This window comes from Antedon bifida, chromosome 1, assembly GCF_963402885.1.
Source record: "Antedon bifida chromosome 1, ecAntBifi1.1, whole genome shotgun sequence".
Taxonomy (NCBI): domain Eukaryota; kingdom Metazoa; phylum Echinodermata; class Crinoidea; order Comatulida; family Antedonidae; genus Antedon; species Antedon bifida.
The window spans coordinates 4,201,038-4,220,386 of record NC_136226.1 but is presented as its reverse complement, the minus strand read 5'-3'; the positions used below and the strand labels follow the sequence as shown (position 1 = coordinate 4,220,386).

Here is a 19,349-nt window from a genome sequence, read left to right as displayed (position 1 = left end):
ATTTGTAGACCTTATCAATTTCAAACTAGTAGATTCGGTACTCTCTCAAGATCTGTAAAAGTCTCTACGATTATATGGATTTTCAGTTTCATAGTGAACACTGTACATTTTGTACTGTACGAACGTACGGACGTCATTCTTCCTTGGCCTGACATGTATAGAGGTATCTCAAATCGTGTAACTGTATGTATTGTAAATCCAAACTACTATAAACTATATGGAATCTTGTTCATTATTTCATTGTTTCTCAATACAATGTTAAATGTGATAATTATTATATTGTGTTGGCTTATAATTTATTCTTTAAGAAAATCGCGCAATATCGTGGCAAATTCATGCGATACTGACCCACGTTCGAAATCTGAGAGGAAAATATTCTGGACAGTTTTTGTGACAGTCACGGTTTATGTTTTCTGCATTACACCGTATACTTTGTTCGGTATGTTGTTATTCTTAAAAATTATTGAATCGGATTTCGATTTGCTTTTCACTGTCTTTCAGTTGGGAATAATTATAAATTGTTCCGTAAATCCGTTGATATATAATGCAGTAAATGAAACTTTTAGACGAGCATTTGTTGACGTACTCTATAGCTTATTCAGAAGGAAAATATCTGCACGTACTGTCAGTGTCTGAAGTTTACAATTATAGATAACTTATGACCATTACATTTTGAAATATAAAACAAAATGTTATAATTATTTTGTTTACACTTAAGTTAGATAGATAGGCCTAACTAAGCAAACTTGTGAGTGATTGTCAATATTTTGATTTTTGTTTCTTTTTTAAAACTACGGCTAACCTTTAATAAGAGGACATGGACACTTCTGAGAGGAGAATTTTCTGTACAGTTTTTGTGACTTTAATATTCTTGGATCCGATGCATTTTGGGTTTCAACTATTGTCGTTTTCCAACATATATAAACTCATCTGTAAATCCTTTGATATATAATGTAGTTAATGACAGTTTTAGACAAACATTTGTTGACGTTTTCTACAGGAAAAATGCTACATAATATTACAATACACCTTAGTAGATTGTCATGTGATAGTAATTAACTGCACTATATACTATTCCCCTGTACAATGGAGTACTGTAACTTGGCGTTGGAAATCCAATAATAGCGCCGCCATTGTTTTACTTGACTTTGGCATATAAACATTCAAAATAGAATTCGGTCGTAACTAACATTTTTGCGGAGAGCAATTTGTAGGTAGGCCTACTAATTTAGACAAAAAATCACTGAAATAATTTTTAGATTAGTTTTTTTTTATTAACATCATTATCATCTGAGTTCCAACTAATACGAAGTAAATTTATACAAAGCTTTTGTTTTATCAAAGTAAGTTGTAGAGGCCTACCAAAAGTGCAAAATTGGTATAATTTCAATATGTTAAATACGTTTGCTCCACGAAGACTGGTTTAGTATTTCACGATGATAAATCTGACGTTGAGTTGTTTCGCATGACGAACTGTTTGGCTCATGATGATCGATTTGGTTGCACTGTGAAAAAAAATGTTTCGCTGGGCATGAAATGAACAGTTTTGCTTCGTCAAGAATGGTTTGCTTTAACCATGGACCTATATATTCTAATTTCTAAGTTCATGCTTTAACGATGGTTTGGTTTGCGTTGAATGTCTCGAAAATGGATTTGGCCTTCTGTCAATGATTGGATTTTTAGTACTTCTGGCACGTCATATTCTACTATTATGTCTGACGAAAGCTTCCTTTTTGTACCGTAATTGTTCCTGTTCCATTTTCTTCACCAGGAATCCAAGTGACGTTAATTTTCACAGTAATGTAATCCTAAGAAAACAAATTCTTTGTATTTGTAAGTTGTCATTTGTATGATAATTAAAGACATTCGTCCAAAAAAACAACAGCGATGAACACCTCCACTAACAGGTTAGTGATATAATAAAACATTAAACAATAACATCTGACAAATCAGCATATCATAATTATGGATACACTTTAAGGTACAGTTGACACGACTAAAATAAATATGTAGTAGATATACCGTACCTACTGCGTGTGCGACCAGGTACAAGTTTTATAACAAAATTAATGTGTAATCATATTCAGAATATAAAACATGGTATAAATAAGTAGGCCTAATTGAAAAGCACAGACGTATCACTTTATTTATGTATACCTCCATGATTTATAAATATTGTAAATAGATTTTAGATTATTTGATATCACCCCATATTCAACAAATGTATCAAGAAAACATTTAAGAATAAACAATCTTTGATTTATTTAATTTAATTCAAGTTCCTTTTTCTGGGGGTGAGGGTGGTCTTTCCTAGGTTGACAATTCTATTTGACTATTATGTATTTATTTGATTAATTTAGTATAGTATATGTATTTGTTGGAATCTTTTCAGTACAGAATAATTTGAATAAACCAGATCATTTTATTTGGCTATAATACATACATATTATATGTTGAAAAAACAAAATTCATACTTTCCCGACACCCTTCTTCAACGAAACCGTCTTCACATAATTTCAAAGTAGTACATCCTATATGTGGATGACAATATCTATCGGCACAGTGACATTTTTGTCGACAATCTGCCCCATAAAAACCAGCCTTGCACTCTATAAAAGTAATTTTTAAAATTACTAGGCCTACATTTAATTAAATTTAAAGAGGTATATTGTCCCCCAAAATCATGAAAAATGTTTTAAATAATATTAAAATAAAATAAATGGTTAAATTCAACCAAAAACCTGACTGGCAAACAATTTGACTATATTTGCTTTAAATTGCAGTTTTCATGTAAATACATTTTTTTTCTCGATCCAATTTGTGGTCAAATTGGATACTATTATGCGACATTTTGTGACGACTTTCACTTTCTGAAGTATTTCACAGGGTGCAACATAAATCATCACCGTGTCTATTTATTTGTTCCTGTGAACGAAAGGTATTATAGTCCTGTGGTACACAACTTGAAACTCGCCATTTTGTTAACGCCGAAATTATCGTGTAGGCCTATTCGACAACTATCTAGTAATAATAAATAACAATAAATTACAGCAATTACTGTATAAACACAAAATATGTAGTATGATTCAAACTAATAAATACTAGCCTAGAACAATAATTCTTTTCTTTTACCTGTTTTACAATCGTTTCCTTCAAAACCATTGCCGCATGCACAACCAACTGGATCAGGTGGACAAAAAAGCAATCCTCGACATTTTGATGGTCCTGAAGAACAGAAACCATTACATTCATGACCCCAGTTGTTATTTCCACAACCTATAGCAAACACAGCAAAACGAGTTTTAGAATCAACCTAATCATCCTGTTCTAATGTAATGCATAAATAAAAATAAAAAGAATCACTTTGACGAATTATAGGTGATCATTTTTATAATTTTACTGACATTTATTTAAAAAAAAACTATGCACGTACGTTAAAATACGATCCCAAAATGTTGATGTATGTCATCCTATGACCTGATGCGCGCGCATTGAAATTTGTATAACTTTGACAAAAAATATGAAAAAAATACTTTTTAACTTCAACTGGACATATGATAACGTCACAACATCCGAATAATTTTTGAGCAAGCACATATTAAAATTTGAAAAAAAATCGAGTCCAAATAAACAAGATGCGCTCTGTTGAATATGATAATTTATGACGAAAGAGAAAAAAAAACCCTAACTTTTAAATGCAAGTGACCATTAATTGATGATATCTCAATATTTTGTACGTTTCAGCACTTTTATGCAATTAATGTGCGCATTTTGTCATTTTTAACCTGCTCTTATAGCGTTATTTTAAGTGGGAATGGACTCAAATTGGTTGAATTCGTAATTTTATACGTTTCTTAAGCAAAATGACGCTTTCTTAAGCAAAATGACGTCAGGGATAAATAATCACGCTGAAACGCTTATTAGGATTATTGTGAAATTTTGGTAATGATTGACATTTAACTTTTTCAGATAATTGTCTTAAAACATAGTTAAATAGTTACAGAAAGAAAGAAAGAGGAAAAAGAATAAAGATTTTAAATACAATAACAACAGGTGTTGTTATTAATGATCACCTAGTTATGATGTGTATACATCAATGTGAATTATTTACTGTAAGGTGAAGATATAAATAAATTAAGACTTACCGTGTTCACAAGCGTTGCCTTTGAATCCTGCTGGACAAATACATATACCCGTTTTATGGTCACACTCTCCGCCATTATAACATATGGGACAATTTTCTTTACACGCTGGAGGATTCCATTTTTGCCTGGGACAACCTAAATAAATATGTTGGATGCAGTTTAATCAGAAGGACTATCGAAACTAATTCTAAATTATGATCGAACACATGTCATCAAATCATTCAGCAGAAAAGGAAATCCTTTATATTAGGTGATTATAGCGTTTTACGGTGACATAAATAAAAAAAGTTATCGTATAAATATTACATTTAAAAAATGGTCTTCCCTACATACTATCAGGTAATACAACCTATTATTGTATTTAAATTCAATAACGGTTAAAACCTACCTCTAATAATAAGTCTCATAATACCATGGTTACCATCAGGACTATCACCTGTATAACATTCATATACGCCATCATCTTGTTTTCGTACGTTATCAATCCCTACATACGCACTACCCCTCATTGCGTGTATTTCCTCGTAATTGTGCCTCCAACGTAAATCGTTAAGATCAGCACCTTTTTGGATTTGGACATACTCTCCAAGACTGGCCGTTATCGTTCTATACTTCATTCTGATCACATCTGTATGATACAGTAATTAAATATAATATTTTGAAACGATACAAATAATTACATTGCTAAAAATAGATTAAGTGCAATATTATTTGGTTTACTGCGGTAGATTAGGCCTAGTAGGCCTACGCTTTACTTTAAAAAAAAGTATACAATTAGGGACATGTATTTACGTACCAGAAGCGGATGTCAGTACAATTGCTGAATTTGTGACTACTCCGTTTTTCTTTGCTTCAAATGAAAATACACCAACAGTCTGAGGTTGTAGATCAATACCAAGAAACATCCAATCTTGGTGAATTCGAGATGTAACCCTGCTGCTTGTGGAAAATATCTTTCCGTCTGGCACAGCTTTCGCTTGCATTCTAGTTGATCTGCCATCGTTACCAGCATCATTCCAAGTCACGTTATTTTTCCCATCGATATTCTTGTATAATTGTCCAATTGATACATCTCTAATGTCTTTGTCGTCTTGAAGTGCGTATCCTCGAAACCACACACTGGCACTACCAAATGCACTCGTCTGTGGTGGTGGTTGAGACATCAGTGTTATATCTAGTGGATCTTAAATAAAACATCGTTTTATGATAATAACTAATTACAGTACCGGTTAAAGACACTTTTCCTACGTTTTTTCGATCTAAACTGCATTTTGCTACAATAAGCCGAAGAAAGTGTACTCTTGATATAAATGTTATTATTATTATTTGGTCTTTTTGCAATAATCAAATAATGTAAAATGAGTCACGTGTGCGCTCTTTATTTTTTCACTATCATGCACTGGAGTGCAAAAAGTGCGAAGCAAAAATGAATACCGATCGCGGTAGGCTCGCTGCAACATGCACTCGACTGCGCCTCGTGCGCCGCATCTCCATTGACGAACTCTGACTTGTGCATTATTTGTATATTATCAAGAGTGTGGTTATTGATATGATACTAGAAAATGAAATATTGTCTACTATACTTCGATCAAATCAATTAAACAAATTACTAGATGCCTATTCTAACCGCAGATCAGATGTTACGATAGCCTATCTTGGCAAGTCGAGTCTATGCATTTACTCACTTATATTGTAGGCCTAAATGTCGTCGCATCACCTTTATTTATCCCGTTGTAGAGTTTTAAAGGGTTTAATGTGCATTAATCGGCGTATTTCGCGAGATTCTCTCTCAAACTTTCCTTCTGGATCATTGATTTTGTCTGAGCAATAACACTTTTTAACTTTTAACTTTTAAATTTGTCACCGATGACAAATGAGCTTGAGTAAATTTACATAACAAAGAGGCACACGACGTCTAACTGAACTGTCTTAAGTGAAACCAGGGAAGAGTTACAAAGTAATTTAACTCTTCCCTGGTGAAACACACAGGGAAATAATAGTTGCTATTGTGGTCTCAGCCAAAATAATGATACGCCATTCTGCAGCAACAATCTAACAATCTAGGCCTATATATACATTTACAGTCTCTCCCAGTATAATTATTTGGATCGCAAATGTCTTACTGGCCTATATATAATATACCACTAATACAGTAGAACATTTGCGATTGAAATAGTAAAGTAAAATAATGTAACGATACACCACTATGACGTTTATATTTTTTGTAATTATTAATACAAACGTTGAGAAGCAGTATTAAAGTTTATTTGTATATTATGTGTTTATATATCTAACAGTACCCACACTCACTGACAGTAATACATGTATTTGTATATGCGTTTATATCTAACAGTACCCACACTCCCTATAAAACGTGAACAAATATTTCGTTACTGAGTGGATAATGTTAATGATAATGTTACATACAAAAACACATAAATTGGGTTTGTCTAAATGAGTCCAAATTTTTCTCTTTCGGAAGTAATTCCCATGGTGCTAATTTTAGCTGACTACATACATCATCGTGTCTATTTATTCGTTTCTGTAAACGACAATGTATTATATTTATATATCCTGCGGTACGTACATTTGAAATCGCCATTTGTTTACGCTGAGATTACTGTGTATTCGAGAACCATCTGTAGGCACGACAAAGATGGTACGCTAGCGTATCATCAATTCAAATGATCACCTTGATCCGCCGTTTAGAATATTCATTTGTAATAATTATTTTATACGGTGTCAATAGATCTGCTCACAGCACTCACTTGCACTTTGTAATTGCAAGTAAACAAGGATTGTACTGAGTGTATGTGAATATACAAATGCTACCATAAACTAAATAACTGCTACCCATAAAAACAAAGATTACATTTAAATAATAATAATCAAAACAAAGAAGAAATATTAATACTTTCAATACATACCTGATGATCCCAATGAACACAAACAAAAACTTATTATAAAATCTAAAAACTGTTTGAGAAACATAGTGTCCTTCTTATAATCAATCTAGTTATCTTTAAGCCTGAGTTACTGCAAATGTGAAATGTATGTTGTGTCTGCGCGATGTACAGGAAAGGGAAAATTACAGGTCGTTTATTCATTTATGGAATTTTAGATTATAATGAGTTATCAAGCACACAGATAGTGTTAACAAATTAATAATGTATAATATAACAACATGATATTATACTTAGGGACTTTATTTAGGCATATTGGTAATATACTATACTAACTCTATACTGACACCAGGAAAAACATAATTAGCATAGATCAGTTTCAGTTGCCTAGCGATTTCTCGAATTGCTATCTCCTTTTATACACTTCCGTAGGCCTATTGTTAGTGACATGTCGGTTGATGACATAATTTATAGTAGGTGTGTTATAAACAAATAATCAATTTTTTTTTTACAAAACTAAACATTTCTCCTCCTGATTTCTTTTGTATTTAAGACAGGACCACAATGCAAAACAGGTTTTCTTTTACCTGGTTGTGTAATCCTGTAGAATATGTTAAATAAATGACACCATATTTAGTATGTTAATTACATATTGTTATCATTAACGAGAAATTATTTTTCTTGGAGTATTGTTTAGTAAATCCTTGAAGTTTTCTACAGCAGAATTATTCGTAGGAAAATAACTGATTTATTTCCCCATTGAATGTTATACTGCATGATGAATGGTTTAAATAATAACAATAAATACTTTATTGCAAATTAGACTGTAAGTTTGGATGTTATTATTGAACTCGGCACATTTTATATTCACACAAATGTTATCGGTCTATATTTATTATAGGGCCTACCGGTGCATAGTTTTTACAATAAACTTCTTAAAACATTATTTATACATTTTTTTTTTATTTTATGAAAGTTTAGAGACAAATCTCCTGGAGAGGCCAGATATCCACATAGCCATTATAGGTAGTTGCTAAAGGCTCAAGATCCTTGTTTCAAGCTTTTTCTTTTCCCGTCTCCATCTTATATTTATATCAAACACCTTGTTCCTCGATAATATTCCGTAACATCCCGTCACCTTCCCTCCACTGAAAAATAATACAAACATTTCATCTGGTTTTAAAGTAATATTGGTATTCAAAATTCTTCCTTCTGTCATTCGTCATGACTCGGTGATTCGCGCCATCACTCACCTGATGTTCAGCTTTTTGCACGAACCAGGAGCGCTCGACACTCGCAATCAAAAATTCTCCACAAATCTCCACTGATCATTATCATGGAAAACCACATACCAAGATATTGGATAACGAAGAAAACTATCTATCAAGGAAAAGAAGCCATTTTGAAAAGTAAAACTGACATCAACAGAGACAAGGGAGGACATGAGCCACATCTACGATGATCAAAAGGGACATCTGAGCATCCAGTGGAGGACACCAGTAGAAAGCTAAACATCAGGCGAGTGACAGAAGGTCATCATGGAGTCATTTGCGTAACCAAAGCTACTGAAAATAGCCGAAACGTAGCAAGTGAGTAATTAATAATTGGTTTATCGAAAGTTAATTGCTTTATACAAGAATTACTATCTCTTCCGTACTTCCGGTAAACGCACGTTCTCCTATGTTGCATCCTCTCTTTTAAACGAACTCCCACCTTCAAATTTTCACCCATTTTGTATTCTTTTAAAATTAATTTAAAAATGATTTTTTATTTATTAATTTCAGGATACAATGCTCCTTTCATTAATTTTTGTTTTAATTGCCATAAATAAATTATGTTTGACTGTGTTTTAAATCATACTAGTCTAATTTACTACTTTGTCCAACGCTCTCAACGTTCGAAAACACTTTATCACGTGATGTTATAGTAACCAATGACAAGCGACGTCTACATTCTGCGTCAGTGATAACGAGCTTGAAGATTTTTGGAGAATTTCAACACTAACAAAACGGGAATTTTGATCTGTACTAAGAATCGTTCCCAACTTATAAGTTGAAGTACGAAACACGTGACACTTTATACTACATTATCTTACTTCCACAGTTAGAACATTTTCAGCAGTATTCGTTCTTTTATTAATAGACATTAGTAAACGGAGTTATTTACGAAGCAGAAGAAAAAGCAACAAGATGTCAATTTCAGCTGAAAATGCAGAACAAATTAATTCGTCGTTTAACACCAATCAATACGATGATATCATTGATATTTTCCTGAATAGAGATTTAACAAATATTTCCCTTAAGTATGTGATTCACGTCGTTGTCGCTTTTAGCATAATGACATTTATCGTTATAGTAAGTAAACTGCGCAAATCAGTGTACGTGTATCTAGCCAATTTGGCAATAGCTGATACGTTGCTTTTAATCGTGGCACCCTTTGAAATAAGGTTGAGTGAGGATTTTTTACCGATATCGTTTACGGTTTTTGATTTCCGGAGAAATTGGTTGTGTGGACTACAAACTTATATACCTGTGTGTGCCGTGCATGTAGCCATTCTAACGATTTGTTGGCTTTCGGTTGAACGTTATATCTCAGTTTGTAGACCTTTTCAGTTTAAAAGAAGTGGATTTGGTAGTCTCTCAAGATCTATAAAGATCTGCGCAATTATATGGATTTTCAGTTTGGCTGTAAATACAATAGTATTTGTTTATAAGTATCAAGTGTCTGTCATTCTTCCCTGGCCTGATATGTATAGAGGCATATCAAATCGAGATAACATTTGTCATATTAAGCCAAGCTACAACAAACTATGTTCAATGTATTGGATACTACAATCTGTTATCACTATGGTGTTAATTGTGGTTATTTTAGTTTTATATTCGCTTATTTTCCATTCTGTAAGAAAGTCCCGAAGTAACGTAACAATGAATTCACGCGAGACCGACCCACGTTCTAAATCAGAGAGAACTATACTTTGGACAGTTTTTGTAACGGTCGCCATTTATGTTCTCTGCATGACACCGATTTATATGTTCGCAATATTATACTTTTTAAATATTCTTGGATCTGATGTCTCTTGGCTATTGAATATTTTTCGTTTGGGAACATACTTAAATTCTTCTGTAAATCCTTTAATATATAATGTAGTAAATACTAGTTTCAGACAAGCATTTGTTGACGTTTTCTGCAAATGAAAGAAGAGAATGATTTTTCACCATTGAAAATTGTATAATAGGCCTAATAAACTGTCCTGAGAGAAGTACAGTATTGTATAATTACACAAAACATAAACGTTTAATTATTATTCTATACGAATGATCATCCTGTAATCGGCAAATTGGCCGTTGGATGCGTATGAAATTAGAAAAAAAATCTTATAATGTATTATTCATTGTTTCTGTAGCCTGGAAGATAACGAATTATTTATAAAATGTTTAATTAAGCATATTGGTTCTATGAAACCGATACGTCATCACGTTTACATTTTTTTTATGGATTATCTTAATATTCAATATTCGTTAGTTCCTTTTATATTATATTTATTTATACTTTTTTTTCTTTGTGATAATATTTGTTTTTTTCCTAAAGGGTGTTACGACTACAGACAATTACTTGTCTCTGTAAAATCACTGTATAGTAAATATTTATATTGCTGAATAAATGTGAATTGAAAAAAATATATTCTGTTTTACAGGAATGATTATTTGTATTCATTATGGTTTTACTATAATATCATTTTTATTGCTTTAGGCATTATTGTTATATTGAATACATTTCTAATCAGTGTACGTGTATCTAGCCAGTTTAGCAATTAGCTGATACATTGCTTCTGATTATATTGAATTCATTTATGTACCAATATCCTTGATGACTGAAGTACAACATTTATGAGTAACTGGTTGCGTGGACCGCAAACTTACTTTATGCGAGTTCTTCTAACAATTATTTGGCTATGAAGTATCATAACATTATTTTAAAAAATTTTAAAAATGATTTTTATCGCTCCGTAAAACTCTCAAATGAGAGCTCACTGGAAAAAAGGCGAATTCAATTCAAGGGCTTGCCAAGTATTGCAAATTATTTTATCTTTTTAACAAAATATTATATTTATGCCTGCAGAATAAAAATATTGTAGGCCTACCTTATTTTAAAAGAGCGAGTCAAATAATCAGAGCGAGTCAAATGGCCGAGCGGTTAAGGCAGGGGCGCCGTTTACCGTACCTAAAGAGCCAACGAGGCCGGCTCCTAGTTCTGGTGGTGGAACAAGTCTTCTCGGATAAGGACTATAAACCGTAGGTCCAGAACCTGTGTGCACTTTAAAGAACCCAGTTCATTATTCGAAAAGAGTAGGGGGTTACCCCGGTGAACTGGTTCACAAAATAGCCCCTGTATCAGGGGATTACCACCTATCTGATAGGATAGGCCAAAACAAATGGAAGACTTCTAACTTTTCAGCGAAAATACCGGGTTTTTCCCAATATCAACGGAGTCTAGCAAAAATAGAAAGACAATCAATGCAGCAACTATACAACGTCAGGCTAGGTATATAGCTAGCGTACGATGTTCGTACGTTACCGATGTTTACCAGCTAGGCCTACAAAACTAAGCCTAGCTAGGCTAGGCCTAAAGACCGTCCACGAGAGGTCATTCGACGCGAGCTACTTAGGTAGTGCATTGTTTCTCACTTTTTATCATAATTTACCATAAAACGTACATTTAAGACAAGGAATGACCTGGTTTAATGTTTTTAAAGTAATATATATGTATTATTTTCACAAAACGTCACAAATTGTAGGGAAGTTTCTTTAATATTTTAAAGTCAGATTTAGATTGACTTTCCACAATTTGTTTTTTTGGGAATAATTATAAATGGTCCTGTAAATCCCTTGATATATAATGTGGTAAATGACACTTTTAGACAAGCATTTTTCGACGTATTTTATAAGAGAATGTGGAGAAAGGTAAACATTATATTGACTATTAAGTTAAGTAGGCAAATGATCAGTATCTGGAAGAAGAAGCACGCGAAGAAATCACTCCCGTAATTCAACCAGTGCTAGATAAAAAGAGAAAAACTCTACTTTGAACCAGACAGGATAGTATTCAACAAATTATGTTTTATTGTGTTTAGTGGTATATTATTAATAAAACATGAAAACAAATACTTCGTTACTGACAGTTGCTTCTCAACGTTTGTATTAATTAAAATTAATAATTAGAAACAATATAAACGTCGTAGTGTGTATCGTTACATGTACTTTACTATTTCGACTATGACAGTGATAGTTTCAGCAAATTATGTTTTATTGTGTTTAGTGGTATATAATTATTTATAAAACATGAAAACAAGTATTTCGTTACTGACAGTTGCTTCTCACGAACGTTTGTATTAATAATTACAAAAAATATAAACGTCGTAGTGATGTATCATTACATGTACTTTACTATTTCAATCGACTATGACAGTGACAGTTTCAACAAAATTATGTTTTTCTGTAGTGGTATATTATTTATAAAACATGAAAACAAATATTTCGTTACTGAGAGGATGAAATAATATATTTAAAAATTGTTCCTCTTTGCACCCAACCTATTCCTCATCCTCCACAAAACACAAGTTGGGTTTGTTTAAATTTGACTCAAAAAGTAATTTTGTGACATTTTCCCTTTCGGAATTAATTTAATTCCCAGGGTGCTAATTTTAGTTCACTACATACGAATCACCGTGTCTATTTATTCGTTCCTGTAAACATGTACATGTATTTTATAGTCCTGTGGTACGTACATTTGTAATCGCCAGTTTTTTTACGCTGAATTTACTATGTGTATTCGAGAACCATCTGTGGGCACGACCTAGACCATCTAGATATAAGAAAGTAAAGCTACTGTACTTACATTTGAGGAAGAGGTACTTGTGTAATTATTATTATTTCTGTCATTTCAAACCTTAAGAATATAAAAGTACGTTCACTTATCACATTGTTGTTACACTATAATAGGTTAGATTTATAAGAACAATATTTTGAAATTGACTAAATCAATAATAAAACGAAAGATTAAATATCCAAATAACATTAAGTGAGCATGTACTTCATAACAACACCATGAAAGAATGAACACTGTACAACGTTGAATGCTGTCTGGCATGTATGTACCGTAAATTTAAATCCATTTAAATGGTTACCAAACTGTAAAGCACTCGCTTCTTTTGGTATACTATTAAATATTTTAAATGTAATTGTGAATTGTGTGAATATGTATATGATAAAATCCTACCGAGCGCTAATTAATGAAATAAATAGAACCTGTCCTGGCCGAGCATAGGCCTGGTGGCATTTACATCAGTGTTTTAGCAGTGATTTGATATCGGATTTATTTGTTCTTTGATAGTACCATCGTTGCAGGTTTCCATGTTATAACATACGACAAGAATGTTTACCTACCAAGAAGAAAGTCTTGAAATAAGGTAATAATAATAAGCATTTATGCTTATTTTCTATTTTTTTAATTTTACACTTTAATGTTTGAAGAAAATTGCGTGAACATAGGCTACGGAAGAAACAGGCAGTGCACAACGTAACCAATCACAAGCTATGGTTATGTCTACGTCATTGGGTTGCGCCATAGGTTTCTGCGAGTCGGTTCGCTACCGTATTCTAAAGTAGTAATATTAATTAAATTACGAGTGCAATCAGGAGAGTATAGTATGCTAATTTTTGTTATATAAATTGAACTTCCTTAAACTGGATATTTATTCGGTAGAATTTACAAAATCGTTTTTGTAAGGTGACTTGAGTTTTATCAAACCACTATCATCGTTATTTTTAGGCTTAAGCAGAAACCATATATTATTGTTACAATCAACATCACAAGTCATGTACTGTAGACACTTTTATTTAATTTGAAACAATCATTTTAATTGCTAAACAGAAGATCGGAGGAAGAATTAAAAAAAGAAAGGAAATGTCATTGTTATGTGACAATACGTCCTATGATGTATCTGAATACGGGTGTTCAACATTTAACACGACTGACTATGATTCCTGTATAGATATGTTCCTTCTTAGTGACTGGGAGAGGATTTTACGTTACAATATCATTCCTGTTATGGTCGCCTTTGGAATTGTCGGAAACTTAATGACATTTATTGTTATAGTGAGTAAATTACACAAATCAGTTTACGTGTATCTAGCCAATTTGGCAATAACTGATACAATGTCTTTAATTGTGGCACCTCTTTGGGACATTGAGTTTTTTACGATACCATGTACAATTGGTGATGTATATGAGGACAACTATCACTGTGGACTGTTGAGTTTCTTTTCTTCTGTTGCCTGGCATGTAGCAATGTTTACAATTTCTTGGCTTTCTATTGAACGTTATATGGCAGTTTGCAAACCTTATTGGTTTCAAACAAGTAAATTTGGTACTCTCTCAAGATCTGTTAAAATATGCGTATTTATATGGATCTTTTGCTTCTCGGTGAATTTTGTACAAATATTCATTGCTTTCGAACGAGTGTCCGTCATTTTTCCTTGGCCTGATATGTATAGAGGTGTCTCGAATCGCGCAACTACGTGTCGTTTTAATTTCAATTACAACAAAGAAAGTACAATTTTGTGGATGCTTCAATTTGTTATAACTATACTTTTAAATGTACTTATTGTAATGTTGTGTTTTCTTATGGTTTATTCTTTAAGAAAGTCACGCAATAACGTAACAAATTCATGCAAAACCGACCAACGCTTTAAATCTGAAAGGAAAATTATTAGGACAGTTGTTGTGACCGTCACAATTTATTTTGTATTCATGATACCATTGGATGTGTTCGTTATATTATTCTTTTTTGATATTATTGGAACGGATCTAAATTGGATTTTGACTATTTGTCGTTTTGGAACATATTTTAATTCTTCTGTAAATCCTTTGATATATAATGTAGTAAACGAAACATTTAGACAGGCATTTGTTGACGTAATGTTTAACAGGATTCGAAAGAACATAGCTGAACGTACCGTTAGTACATAAAAATCTTGTTTTTAATTACAAAAGAAATATTTTAAAGCGAAAACTGTCATCGCTATCACACCCTTTATGTTGTTTCAGAAAAGAAGACAATTATTTAAATACAAATATCACGTGATTTCACCTACACTGTATATTTGAATCTGTTATAGCACCTAAGATTGTTAGTTTGCCCTATTCTGTTTATTTTTAGATATGAATTCATATATAATGTTGCCTATTGGATATCGTGATTCAATTATCATTGCCTGCTGAATTACACGCATAACAGCCCCTCCAAAATTGTTAAATAGAGCGCCCTCTATCATTTTGCCATGTATTTTTTTCTAGCACACGAGTGATTGCAACATTAACACTGATTCTATCACATCATCGGGAGGAATTTATATTTTTGGATGCGGGTGATTGTTACTTTATGGTTACGTTATTCAAAAGTAGCAATACATTTCAATAATAAACAGTACAAACTGTTGAAACGATAATTTTTAATTGCGAAACAGATCAGTCCGGAATACAAAAATGTCACTTTCAGGTGACAAAGCATCCTATGATGCAGAATACGCGTATTCAACATTTAACACGAGTCAATATGATTATTACATAGATATGTTCCTTCCTAGTGACTGGGAGACGATTTTACGTTACTATATCATTCCTGTTGTGATCGCTTTTGGAATTGTCGGAAACATGACGACATTTATTGTTATAGTGAGTAAATTACACAAATCAGTATACGTGTATCTAGCCAATTTGGCAATAGCTGATACAATTTCTTTAATAGTGGGACCCTTTTTTGACCTTAAGTTAATTTCGGTACCGTATACGATTGATGACATAGATGGGAACAACTCGAACTGTGAACTGTCAAGTTACTTTACTGCTGTTGCATGGCATGTAGCAATTTGTACGATTTGTTGGCTTTCCATTGAACGTTATATGGCAGTTTGTAGACCTTATTGGTTTCAAAGAAGTGGATTTGGTACTCTTTCAAGATCTGTAAAAATATGTGCAGTTATATGGATATTTTTTTTTTCGGTGAATTGTGTACAATTTTTCATTGCTTACGAACGTGTCTACGTCATTCTTCCTTGGCCTGATATGTATAGAGGTGTCTCCAATCGTGAAACTATGTGCCAATTTAATGAAGCATACATTGAAGATTGTACAGCGTTGTGGATTTTTCAATTTGTTGTTAATATACTCTTGAATGTGATTATTGTAACTTTATGTTTTCTTATGATTTATTCTTTAAGACAATCCCGACATGTTGTAAAGAATTCTTGCAAGACGGACCCATGTTCAAAATCGGAGAGGAAAATATTTTTGACAGTTTGTGTGACAGTCGCAGTTTATGTTCTCTGCTTGACACCGTTGAATGTCATTATTATGTTAATTTTTTTAGATTCTATTGGAAAGCATTTAAATTTGCTAGTGACTGTTTGTCGCTTTGGAAGTTATTTCAATTCTTCTGTAAATCCTTTGATATATAATGTAGTAAATGAAACTTTTAGACAAGCATTTGTTGACGTCTTCTATAGCACATTCCGGAGGAAAATAACTGCACGTACTGTTAGATTGTAAAGTTGATATATGCTTAACTTACAACCAATACATTTTGAAATTTGAAATAACATGTTGTCATTATCTCGTTTACGTAAGGGTCAGCTTATAAGTTTGACCAAGGCAACAGGATGCTGAGCTTCAGAGATCAAAAGTTGTATCTGTGGCTGCGGGCCATAGTACAGTACTGTTGGTATTTGTCGCAGTCAGACATAAGATCAAAATACTGTTACGAGTTCCTATCTTGGCAAGGCGAGCTCAGTGTCCTGTTGTTAGATTGCTTTGATTTGATAGATGGTAAAGCAAATTTCGAAAAAAAAATCCTAAATCCTAAAATAGGCCTATCCGTATTCAAATCAAACAGCATATGCTTTCAATGAAAAGTCAAAATGACAAGGACCTAAAGATCCATCAATATCGGCAGATCGCGAGGCCGACTCGCTCCAGTTATGGTTGTGGAACAAGTCTTCTCGGATAAGGACTATGAACCGTAGGTCCAGTATACACTTTAAAAAACGTATTTCATCATTCGAGACCATTAGGCGGATACCCCGGTGAACTTGTCTGACAGGACAGTGATTCATTTGATAAATGAACTAAATTCAGAATGAATCTGTATTTCATCCATGGAGTAAAGTTACTCCATGGTTTCATCAAACCATCTAGTACTCTGTAAGCAGTCATCTAATCAATTTACTATCAACTTCTCTGTGTAATTTTTTTCTTTCGAAACGATCATTTTTAATTGTGAAATAAAAGATTCGAGAACCAGTTTCAAATTTTTTTGCTGCTGAAGCAGCCTAGAAATTGTAGTGCAAGCATGATGTTTGTCTTAAATGAAGTCCCATCCTTTGATGAGTTCATTAGAAAATCTGTTTTTAGTTTTAAAATTCGTGTGAACGCAAGTAGTAATTCTTTGATCATGGCCATTAATCGCCACGTTCTTAATGTGTCAAGAATGCACATACAATGGAATGCCTTGTTGCATTGACTTTATATTATATTTATATATCTTAAATACTAGAAGCTGATGAGTTGATAACTAACTCGTCAAAGTGACTAGTTCAAATCTAAATTAATTTAGAATTTTTATCGTCACGTTTAATTTAATAATCTGTAAGTAGTTTTTATAGTTCTCAACGAAGATGATGAATGGTTCATAAATGTTGTTATGAAGAGTTAGTAGATTACCTGATACTATTAGTAATTCATTAAGTAATCAATTTTCATCGTCACGTTTAATTTAATAATCTGTAAGTGGTTTTATAGTTCTGAACGAAGATGATGAATGGTTCATAAATGTTGTAATGAAGAGTGAGTAGATTACCTATACTGTTTGTTTATATTGGTAATTCATTAAGTAATCAATTTTCATCGTCACGTTTTGAGTAGATTACCTGATACTGTTTGTTTATTAAGTGATCATTTAGAATAAAATAAATAATTGTTATTGTATGAAATCAATATTATTTATTTCTTTCTGTACAGATTTTGTGTGTCAATTATCTCAAAAAATTGAATGGCAATTATCACAAGAATTTCACAATGTCTTTCAAATACTTTAACTTAGTTTTTACATTTATTTAGTCAAAGTTATACAAATTTCAAAGAGCGCGCATTGCGCTTCTACGTACCAAATTCTCTTCCAATTCTTATAATTGTCTTCTCCGAGTTTATTTTGATAATTTCATCATACCAAAAAATTAGAACATGATGTCTGTCCCGTAATTTCACCCATGCTACACTGTATGTAGATATATAGTATATACTGTACATATTGTATATGGCATATAATAGGCACAACTCAGCACACTAAGCGTATAATAGGATGGCATACATCAACATTTTCCGATCGTATGTTAACGTACGTGCATGTTTAAAAAAAATCAATTTCAGTAAAATAATAAAAATGATCAACTATAATTCGTCAAAGAGACGAATTAAATTCTAGTATTTGAACTTGTATTTGCCACATGGTCGCATGTGAGGCACATCGTAAAGTAACCAATAACAAGCAACGGTTACGCCACGTCATAGTGATAAGATTTTTGCAAGTAGTTTGTTCTGTTTTTTTAGCTCTAGCAACATGATTTAATTAATTGGAACTGGGAGGTAATTCGCGCTGAGCTAAATTGGTATACATAAAAACATCCTTTTACTCAGAATTATTGACTAAATCGTTTTTGGAATTACCGTATCGTTTATCATACCACTATCGTCGTTATTTGTAGGCCTAAACAGTAAAACCATCTATTACTATTATAATCAATGTGTACTGGTCATGTAGTTACCTTTATACGATTATTTTTAATTACTAAACAGAAGAAAAAATGTCATTTCCATGTAACAATGCATCCTATGATGTATCTGAATACGGGTGTTCAACATTTAACACGACTGACTATGATTCCTGCATATATATGTTCCTCCTTAGTGACTGGGAGAGGATTTTACGTTACAATATCATTCCTGTTATGGTCGCCTTTGGAATTGTCGGAAACATGATGACATTCATCGTTATAGTGAGTAAATTACACAAATCAGTTTACGTGTATCTAGCCAATTTGGCAATATCTGATACAATGTCTTTAATTGTGGCACCTCTTTGGGACATTGAGTTTTTTACGATACCATGTACAATTGGCGATGTATATGAGGACAAATATCACTGTGGACTGTTGAGTTTCTTTTCTTGTATTGCCTGGCATGTAGCAAT

The 19,349-nt window shown here is 32.7% G+C and overlaps 1 protein-coding gene across 4 annotated transcripts in view; it reads left to right on the top strand.

The window, feature by feature from the left end:
• Positions 1-19,349, top strand: part of LOC144838374 (uncharacterized) — a 70,340-nt gene that overhangs the window by 44,803 nt on the left and 6,188 nt on the right. For 2 of the 4 annotated variants that reach the window (XR_013611630.1, XR_013611632.1), the window contains exon 2: positions 13,439-13,514. Coding sequence is in view for 1 of the 4 variants with exons in the window: in XM_078693716.1 (XP_078549842.1) it covers positions 15,593-15,781; positions 16,327-16,563 (426 nt within the window). In the remaining 3 variants the exon portion in view is untranslated. Of the gene's footprint in view, positions 1-13,438; positions 13,515-15,457; positions 15,782-16,326; positions 16,909-19,349 lie in introns of those variants that run through there. The other 2 variants (XR_013611628.1, XM_078693716.1) reach the window with 2 other exon arrangements.